Here is a 10,779-nt window from a genome sequence, read left to right on the forward strand (position 1 = left end):
ATTTTTTTTCTTTAAACTAGGTTTTAACCTTGGGATAAAAAAAATAATAAGAAATTCGTGCACGAAAAAACCACTACTTGGTCAGAAGGGACAAGAGATCCATGTTTGTAGGGCGTAACCAAATTATTTTAGAGGTTTATGGATATGGACCACATTTAGATGGCCTAAAAAAATGAAACGAGGATTCACTTCACATGGAACTATCAGCTAGTTTGTACAAAATAGAATGTCGAAATTATAAACTAAGAGATGTTTGACAATATAAACATTTGTGCTTCCTAAGCCCCATGTTGTTTCTTGTTCCTCTATTGACCCAAATATCATTTATTTATTTATTTGGCCCTCATTTTCTGAAAATGAAAACGAGTGGAATAATATTTTTTTTTTTCTAAAATGAGTGGTCGCAAAAGGAGGAAAAAATTTCGATTTACGTGTAATATTATTTTATGAAAGACTGTATGATTGAAAATAGGAAAGAGAGAAATGTAATGTAATAGAATTTAGTAAGGACCAAACTGGGGCTAAATAAGGTAACACTTGTCGACTTTGGCATTTCATGAACTTGGAAATGGTTATTTTTCCAACGTGGTTCTAACCATTCTTTCACTCATATCGATGCAACATGAAAGTTCTCGTCTTGTTGATCTTAAAAAATTATTGAGATCTAAAAGTAATTCAAAATAGTAATCATAAAATGATCAACATACACACTCAAAGTCTTGCATCATTTTCTTGCATTCAAGTTCTCAGAATGGAAAATGTCCTACCACATTCATTAAGTTGTCTAGCTTTTAATAGTCCGTATTGCAATAATTAGAACAAAAAAATTCCATTTTTCCATTATATCTGCACTAGAGAAATGCAAGGAAAAATCAAACCATAAATCTTTAATTTTCTTCGAATTATAAAATTTGGCTATTTTCGACCTAATTCACATTCACGTAATCAAATCTCAAACTTAATCACATTCAAATTTATTATTGAAATTAACAAATATGATAAAACTAATCCTCTGTTTAATCACTGCAACGATTGCGCTGACTGTGGAATCTGGAAAAAGGGAAAGTGATTCTGACTAAAATGATTTTACTAATTTTTTATAGGACCAAAAATTGGAGTGTATTTAGTATTCACACTCATATTTTGCTAAATGTCCACCGAAGTAAACTATTACGTAGAGTGTGGATATAGCAAAATATGGAGTTCTAAGCTAAAATTTATGAAGGTGAAAACAGAATTACCGCTGGAGTTGTACAATGTTAAACTCCGGAAAGCCACCGAAAGAGCTCGCTGATTTCGTCTCCGACGCGGTTCGCCTCCAGATCCTCGACGGGGACGACGGTGTCGCTTCGGCGGCTACTGCCGGTGAAGAAGCGGCCAGAGCTTCTGAATGACAATGACCTTGATGAAACAGAAACCGAAGCCAGCCTATCGACGTAGTCTCTAAGCCAGTTCCTCCCGCGGGAAACCTCTCCAGCCAAAACCTCCACTGGAAGCGGTTCAGCCACCGGAACTCCTATTGAGGACTCCTTATCAATGGAAGTGCAATCAGACGATCCTCTCCGGTGATTGGTGGATCCGACGGAAACCTCATAGCCATTATCTACAATGTACTCGAAAGAACCGATTGAATAAGACCGCCGCCCTCCTCCGCCGGTGTCCTCCGTGCCACGGCGGCGACTAATGCTTCCCATTTCAATCCTAAAACTCCCGCCATTTTCACTTCCATTACGATTTTCAAAGTTATTGTCAATATTATTGCCACCGCCAGTCTCAACCAACTGAATTTTATCCAGCACTTCCGAGTCTGAAGGTAGGACGGACGATCGGCAAAGAGGACAAGTTTGATTAGAAACGAGCCACGTATCAATGCACCCGGCGTGGAACGCGTGACAGCATAACGGCAACAAACAGAGCTGATCATGCGGCTCAAATTTTGACAAACACACCGCACAATCACCGCCGGTGAGGTTTCCAGTAATGGAGCCGAACGTGAAGAGAGGAAGAGAATCGAGCAGATTGCTCGACACCATATGGCATCGATTCAAGTTCGGATTTGAGTGATGGCGTAGAACAACATCTTCTGCCGCGGCGAAGGTGCGAAATGAGCGGTGGAAGCGCTTTGAAATTAAACGAAGAAGAAGGTAAATCGAGGCCGAGACAATGATGGCAGAGGCGACTATAATGATTACTATAACTATCGATGATGAAGAGGAAGGGGACGGAGATGATGTGTTCATGTACGGTGGTATTTGGTTGGTTGGAGTGGCGGAGCCGCCGTTTATAAAGGCAAGTGTCGGCAGCGGTGGCGGTGGCGGTGGCGGTGGCATAGGGAAAGTAGACATAATTGAATAGCATACGAAGAAATAATGAATTTAGTAAGAGAAAGAAGGGATTTCGATTAGGCCATTTTTAGAGAGAGAGAGAGGGGGGGACATGGAGTTGGGTGAGGAATTTATGAAGAGAGCGCCGGTGAAGTAAAGGAAATGGGGGCAGGTGTTTAATGCCATGGGAGAGGGTTTGGTTTTGGTGTTTAATACATATGTAGTGTGTGTTTGTTTGTGTTTCGGAGAGGAAAGGAATGAAAAGACGGAAAAGACAGCCTTAAAAAGAGGTGGAGCATTTTATTGCGTATGTTTGTTTCATTTTATTATTTTCCACTTATTTTTATTATTGAATTTCTGTTTATTGTTATATATACGTGATAAAATTTGTCGATTATACCATATACGGTAAATTACATTTCTATTTGGTATGAATTAAAATTCAGATTTCATATAAATCAAAGATAACAGTTAATTTTAACTATATATTCTATAAAAATTCATAATTTTTCAATCACATATTTCATCAATTTTTGTCAATATTTATTAAAAATTTGATTTTAATCATCACGAAATAGGAGCTACAGATTCATATTTAAGGGTTCAATTTTTATCAAAATTTATTAAAAATCTAATATTATTCCCCAACAAACAAGAGCTCCATATTCATATATATTATGATCGTCTGACGTGATTTTTGAGAAGTTAAAATGAGCTTTTGAGAATTAAAAGCTTCATTTTGACTTATTTGATTAATTTATAAAAATACTTATAGATAAAAGAGTTTTTAGAGAAAGTTAGAAAGATTTTTTAGAAATGAATTTCCAAACATTAATTAAGATAACTTTCTCTACAAAAACTAGAAGCAAAAATAAAAGCATACAAAACGAATCCTAAGTTGCAAACAATCTTAGCTAAATGCAATTCAATTCTGCAACTAATTCATATTAAATGATTAAAAGATGGAAGTGTAATAGATTAACAATTCAATTTCACTTTTACTAATCCATTGAAAGAAATAAATATTTATTCATTAGAAGACCCTCTTTCATGCAAATCTTGATGGGTAGGAACATCTAGAAAATAGCATTAAATGATTGAAGTTGAAAGCTCATATCTATTACTAAATGTTATTTTTAATTTTTAACAATTTTGTATCTCTATTTTCTTACTTTTCAACTTATTTATATTGGATAAAAAATTTCTATAGTTATTTTATTCGACGCAAATTAACGAATTTTTGTTCACAAGAAAATCAATAGAAAAATAAATTTTTATTTATTTTCAACTTATGCTTGTTTTCATATTCACTATTGGACATCACTTGCAAGCAAGTGAAAAGTATCACTAGTCCCACAAAATTTTGTGTTGTCCACAATCTCAAGTCTTCTCCCTTTCAAAATCCATATTTGCATATAATTTAAACAATGCCTATATTCGATAAATATATTATTAAGATTTTTGTGATATTCACATCATATCTTCTCTTATTTAGGGGCTGTTTGGGCCCGATTTTTTCACCCAAAAAATTAATTTTTTGACTGTTATTTTACTATTTCAGTCGTCATATTTGACTTCTTCTTTCACAGGTGGATTTCGCTTTTCTCCTAACGGTCAAAAAATCAATTCTCAAAATCACTCCCAAACAGGCTCTTACTATAACTGTCGTATACTCTTTCTTTTACAAATACTCGTAATAAGTTGTGTCGCAAATATATCATATTTGAAATTTTAAGTTACATTTTTTGCAGAATAAGTGCATGACAAGCTACACCAAAATAACATCCCAAAAAATTAAAGAGACAATTTTGACTTGGTTTAGGTACTTTGGCTTTTGGAAAGTAGAAAAAATACAGGACAAATCTATCCAAAGCTTAAAGGTCATACCTCCAAATCGCCAGTAAATTAAATTTTGATCCTTTGCCCAAAGTTAGAGCAATTGTTATGATATCATTATGTAGAATTCACGTGAATTGTGAAATATTGAGCTATTATGATAATCTCCTATGAACTTAAGAACCTGTTTGGAAGTGATTTTGAGAATTGATTTTTTGACCGTTAGGAGAAAAGTGGGGTCCACCTATAAGAGAAGAAGTCAAATATGAAGGCTGTAATAGTAAAATAACGATAAAAAAATCACTCACAAACGGGTTAGAATTATTCTATGAAGGCGTATTAAATGTAAACAGAATTGGAGGCCCATTGAGATGACCAGACAAACACTTTATTGTTTGCTTAATTATTTTCTCACTGGGATCGTACCTATAAGAATGACTCTCTCGTCTACATAATTAATTAAGCTACAAGTGATGATAATTTAAAGTTTGGTTAGAATATTCACTTCAGCCGCAGCTAGAGCTCTATAGATGGTGCTACATTTATATGGAGTTAAGCTATGGAATGATTAAGATGGTGAATAGTAAGTATTTTAGAAAATATGTTAAAAAAATTCTTGATATTATGAAATTAAGTTGTTATTAGTTTAGTTTTGTAATTTCAATAGTAGTTGTTGAATATGTGACCCAACTTTTGATGTTGATTTCGTGTTTTAGTTGAAAAAGAAGTTAAAGATGGATCGATGTCGTTAAGGATGTTTTTGGGCAACAAGATGGCGTTGGGCAACCAAAGAGGTCCCCAGGCACCAATTGAGGTGAAAAACTGGAGATATTTATCGAATACTTGACGCTTGGGTGCTTTTGGAGGCGTTAGGACTGTTACTCGCTTTTAGTCCACTGCAAGCTCGAGCGTTGCGCGCCGATCGCTTGGCTGGAGGCTGCAGCTCTTTATTCGAAAAAAAAAAAATTGTTTCCTAATTTTTGGCTCGTTTTTAATCTCCTTTACAACTTTAAAATATTCTTTTGAGTCATAATTATATAGTCCATTGATTGTATGGTTTTCATATAACTTTGTATGAGTTAGAATCAAGTTAGAAACACAATATTTTATATTCTTTCTCCATATTAATAAATTATTTATTTCTCTATCAACTGTCATTGTGTTATGATAGCAACTTTATATTTTATCATATACCTCATTAATTCTCTAACAAGTGGCACTAGCGTGCATATCTACTTGGTTAGATTTGATAATAATTGGCTTAGAGCTTAAGGTTTGATTGTTTGAAGTTTTTGTTCTTGTGATGGCAACCATGAAGTATGATATTTCCCTTTTAAATTGCAGCACTAGATTCTTGTGGTGGAAGCTGAAATATGAGAAGTACTTGCCCAAATAGATTTAAATGACACTTTGTTGGGATTTGACAAGATGCCGTCAAATTAATCGATGAAGGAGAAATAACGTAAAAATCGAAAGTCCCCTATCATAGGTTCATCTTTATCTTTTGAATCATAATCTTCCGGATGTTTTGAATAAGAAAATCACAACTATGCTATGGTTAATGTTGAAGCAATTGTACATATCTAAAAGTCTAACTAGAAAATTATACCTGAAGCAGCGTTTGTATTCTCGTGTATGATAGAAGGTACATCCTTAGAAAGAACCTTGCTGTCTTTAAAGACTTTGATTTGGAAACATTGGATGTTAAGTATGATGACTTATGTTTGATTTTATTATATTCATTACCAGCTTCGTATATGTCATTTAGAGACACGGCATTATATAGTCTTGATACTGCCACCATTGAATAAGTTTACGATGCTTCGTTTTCAAATGAGAAGATAAAGATAAAGCATCTTGTTGGATCTAAGGCTCATGGAGATGGTCTTATTGTTCATGGTGTTTATGAGAGGGGCGGTTTAAAGTCTAACTCTAGTAATAAAGTTTGTAACGATTGCTAAAAGAATAGGCACATTAAGATGGCGCTTAGGCATCACGTTAAGAGGGATCAAAGTAGTTAAGGATGTTTTCGGGTAGCAAGATGGCGCTTGAGCGTCCAAACAGGGTGCCTAGGCACTAATCGAGGTTAAAAATTGGAGTCATTTACCAAAACTCAGCACTTTTGCACTTTTAGAGGCGTTAGGACTGCTGCTCGCTTTTCGCTTACTGACCACTTGAACGTGGCATGAGGCTACAGCTCGAACAATAGCTTTATTCGGGAAAAAATTGTTTCCTTATTTTTGGCTTTTTTTTTTTTATCCTCTTTCCAATCACATCATATTCTTTTAAATCCTATATATAGTCCAAGAATTTTATAGTTTTCATATGACTTTGTATGAGTTAGAATCATGTTAGAAACACAATATTTTGTATACTTTCTCTATATTAATAAATTTTTCATTCCTCTATCAATTGTTCTTGCATTGTAATTACTACTTCATATTTTGTGATATACCTCGTTATTCTTTTACAAGTGGTGTTAGCGTGCATAACTACTTTGTTAGATTTGATAACAGTGGTAAGGCACACTGCTTTATACTCAAATTAGTGAGGAATTAAACTTAACAAAGGCACCATTTGTTCTTAGAGGGACAATAAAATTGTGGCGAATAGGTCGGTCGAGAGCTGCTATCCAACTACTTCTCGATCGGCCCAATTGTTGGTCACCATGGCAAGGCTTAGCCAGTTTCTTCAATGGGCAATGTAGATTGTTCATACACATCTATTCAATTTGTTATTCCGTTTCAATTGCTTTCAGTCGAATCTTCGTTCTCAACGTAATAAAACCCATATTTCTTGATTTAGCCAAAACGAGCCTCTTCTTTCCAAGATCCCTCGTCTAAGCCCCCGGAAGAAACTTACCCAACAACATTTCAATAACGGGCAGCTCAATCCGTATGCTATAGCCAGTTACATGATAATTAAACTTCTTAGCTGGTACACCATATTGCCCAAGTGATTAAATTTGGTACGCGTGCTTAAAATTATACTTATAAGTACTGACATTATGTATTTCGAATTATTCGATTAAATTATTATGAGATGGTACTAAGACAGAATGATGTCCTGCCACTGCCAGTGCAAGCTCATTAAATTATAAGCATTAATTTTGCATCAACTTATGTGACAATCATATATTATGGTCGAATTACTATCTCATCACCTCTTCAATTATGTATAAATAATATGGTCATAATATTTAAATATATATGTAAGATGTGCACAAAAAGAGAGAGTGTGACAAGTAATGATATTGTTGTGTAACACGCTAGGCATGCTCTCAACTTGCTGCAGAAGGCAATACCTGCTAAAGAAAAATAATCGATTGTATATCATTAAAATTAGGGAGGAAAAAAACTCAAAATTTGACTAAATCGATAAAATCGAACCAAGTCGACTCAGTTTGAATTAAAAAATCGATTTGGTTCGATTAATTTTAATAACAAGGAGAAAAATTGTTCAAGCAAATTTTTTAATACCAAACTCGGACCAATTTCCATGCCGGTTAATAATATTAAATTGACTCAAACCGATTTGGTTTGATTCGGTTTAGTTTTAACAGTTGGATTATATCGATTTGAATATTTCCCAAACCGATCATGTCAGTGCTGATTTCGGATTGGATTCAAAACCAACCCAAAACAAATTATGCCCAAGCCTAATTAAAACACATTCAACAAATCATTCTTCACAACTAAAATTCAGTGTGGCGAGTTGGTCTTGTGCTATTACGGTTAATTGATTATTTGAATATATTTAGAGCGTGTTTTGTATGACTTTTTGTATAAAATATTTCTTGAAGTTAGAAGAGTTTTTAGAAAAAGCTGGTCTAATGTGAATTATTTTAAAAACACTTTTGAAATAGAAAATTCTTTCAAAAATTAGTTTTGAAGAAAAATTAAGATACTTTGCTCCAAAAACTCTTCTTCAGAAAGCAAAAACAAAAGGAAAAGCCATATCAAATGTTAGTATAGCAATCTTATTTATTTTCTTATTTCCTGTTTGATTCAACTAAAAAAATTAATTAAAATTTAAGTAAAGGTCAAAATTTAATTTTAACCACGTATTTCACAATATTCATAACTTTTCAATCAAAAATTTCATCAATTTTTATTAAAATATACTAAAATTCTAATTTTATATTAAACCAACATGAGCTTATTCTAATTTTTAGATAGTTTTGAATTAGTCAATTAAAATTAGTGGGTAGTTAGACGTGTATTTCATTTGTATCATTCTATTTATTAGGAGACGTAGGGAATAACTATTTTAGTGGGTAGTATTTGTATATAAACTTATTGATGATCGATGAAAATAGGGCTTGGTATCTTTATGCAAACATAAATGATTGTTTAAAGCATGCAAAAATATTCGATTAGACAATAAGCTTTTTATAAAATCTATAAACTGCTCTCAAATCACAATAGAAAATCAATATCCACTCTGTAAACTAGGAGAATTAAGTAGACAATCATGAATTTACAAAATGTTTCAATTCTCGACCCTCAATGGTCAAATATGTCATTTAACCTCTTGTATAATTCACACACCACCAAACATATTATTTTTACTCTTTTTTCAGTGTGCAATTTAAAGTTGAGTTTTTAATACTATTTCCACCCTCTCTAGTTCAAGTGGACTCTACTAATTGCAAATCAACACATTATTAAACTATGATTCTCCATTTATTTGATTGCTTTGATCTCCAATACTCAACTAGGCTAATCGTCTTTCATCAAAAATCAAATTCCTTCAAACAAGTGTGTGAGACTTAGCCAACATATTTAATGCTTTTACTTTTCTGATTTTCAAAAGTTTTTTTGTCTTGCATTCTCTCCTTTTATTTTCTAAATGACGTATGTAGCAAACTTTAGATCAATAAGTCTCAAATCAGATGATTTTAGGGTATTATGTTTCAAACACCTTTACAATCTTAATAACCTGAGTAAAAAAAGGGTTTCGAAAAGAACTACTTTTTTGTTTCCAAGTGTTACTCCATCTCTAATTGAATTCCAAGACAAATGATTTTAAGGCACCAAATTTTTAAATACCCTTATAGGCCTAATCACTCAAGTCTTAAAGGTTTCACAGAGAAGTTTCAAATTTCAAAAAATTTATGCTTTGATTAGTGTAATGTTCTTTATCAAAAATATATTCAAGCAAACCAACCTCCAATTTAAAACTTTCGCCCAATTTTGTCCCGTTAATCTAAGACAATCCACATTTTTTTTTCACACAAGGAATCCCCATTCACATTCGTATCTTCCTATAATAGTAAAATCATCCCTAAATTATGCTAAATTTGGTCATATGGATAAAAAAAATTAGTATGGTTTGGGTATAGGATCTATGCTCAACTAAATCAACCTATCAAGCATATAAATCAACTCATTTATTCTCAGTGTCTAACTTAATTCACGTACAGTTTTAATATCGATTCTTACATGGATAAGTAACAATCGATCTAAGCACGTAACCTATTGACGGTTCATAAATAATACATAATCTCAAATATATTCCTCATTGTCGGCCCGACTACCTAACCCACAAAGCAAACAAATTAGAAAGAAATTATTTTTTTGAAAATTTTCATATTTTTTGATTTTTTGTATTTTTTTTTTCTCATGTATAAAGCAATAAAAACACAGCATATATAAAGTAAAAATTCAATGTACTAAAATATAAGTAAGCATGTAAAGGAAAGGGGAAGAGAAGGAAAATGGTACTCCCCAAATTTTATGTCTGATATTTTTAAAGCAACTTATTGAAACAATGCATTTCATTCATTAAAATGCTAAGCTCCTTACACTTGATATCTAAGTACCTGTCATGGGTGAAAGAAAATAATTGTAAAACTCAAAAGGTAGTGGAAAATGTGGCGTGTGTGATAACCAGATTTTTACGCCCCTAGAACCTTGAAATGTGTGTCACATGATTTTTAAAATTTTTGCCTAAAATAAATTATTCCTTTATCTAGGCTAAGTGTAGATGTGATAACCCATATATTGAAACCAAACATTCCGGCAAACTCTTAATTTGTGGTCTATAGCTGGACTGTATGGAGGAATTGATCGTGGTGGTTCATGCAGGAGTCTCGCAGCCTTACACACATTAAAATTTCGAACTTTACATTCTATTTTTTCTCTCTAAATCTTGAGCTCTCCATTCTTCTCCCAAGCAAGGCTCCTTGGACATTTAGTTTTTGTCTCCTTTGACCCTTGTTGAACTACTTCAACAACATATTTGGCCTCCTTGAGGACTGATGGTTGCTTATGTGGATTATATAATTTAAAGATATCATGTGCCCTCTACTCTCACAGTCAACTCAATCTTCTCCATGTCAATCGAGGTTCAATTGTTGCTAACAAGGAAGTCCGCAGGGAATATCATCTTTCCAACCTTCGTAAGCGCATCCTTAACCTTGCCCCATGGGCATCTAATGCTCTTATTTGCAAGTTGCAGCTTCACATTTGATCATTGGACCTTTCCAACTCCTTAACCTTGCCCCATGGGCATCTAATGCTCTTATTTGCAAGTTGCAGCTTCACATTTGATCATTGGACCTTTCCAACTCCTAGTTTTCCTGAAAGTAAACAAAGGCATTAAAATGAAATCCTTT

General features: G+C 33.4%; 1 protein-coding gene across 1 annotated transcript; it reads right to left on the reverse strand.

Moving 5' to 3' along the window:
- Window positions 1–999: 999 nt before the first annotated feature.
- Window positions 1,000–2,580, reverse strand: LOC111386981 (E3 ubiquitin-protein ligase ATL4). The gene has a single exon (XM_023011485.1). The coding sequence runs from the start codon at window positions 2,343–2,345 to the stop codon at window positions 1,260–1,262; it is 1,086 nt and encodes a 361-aa protein (XP_022867253.1). The 5' UTR covers window positions 2,346–2,580; the 3' UTR covers window positions 1,000–1,259.
- Between the last annotated feature and the right edge of the window lie 8,199 nt (window positions 2,581–10,779).

Source organism: Olea europaea, chromosome 3 (assembly GCF_002742605.1).
Source record: "Olea europaea var. sylvestris chromosome 3, O_europaea_v1, whole genome shotgun sequence".
NCBI lineage: Eukaryota > Viridiplantae > Streptophyta > Magnoliopsida > Lamiales > Oleaceae > Olea > Olea europaea.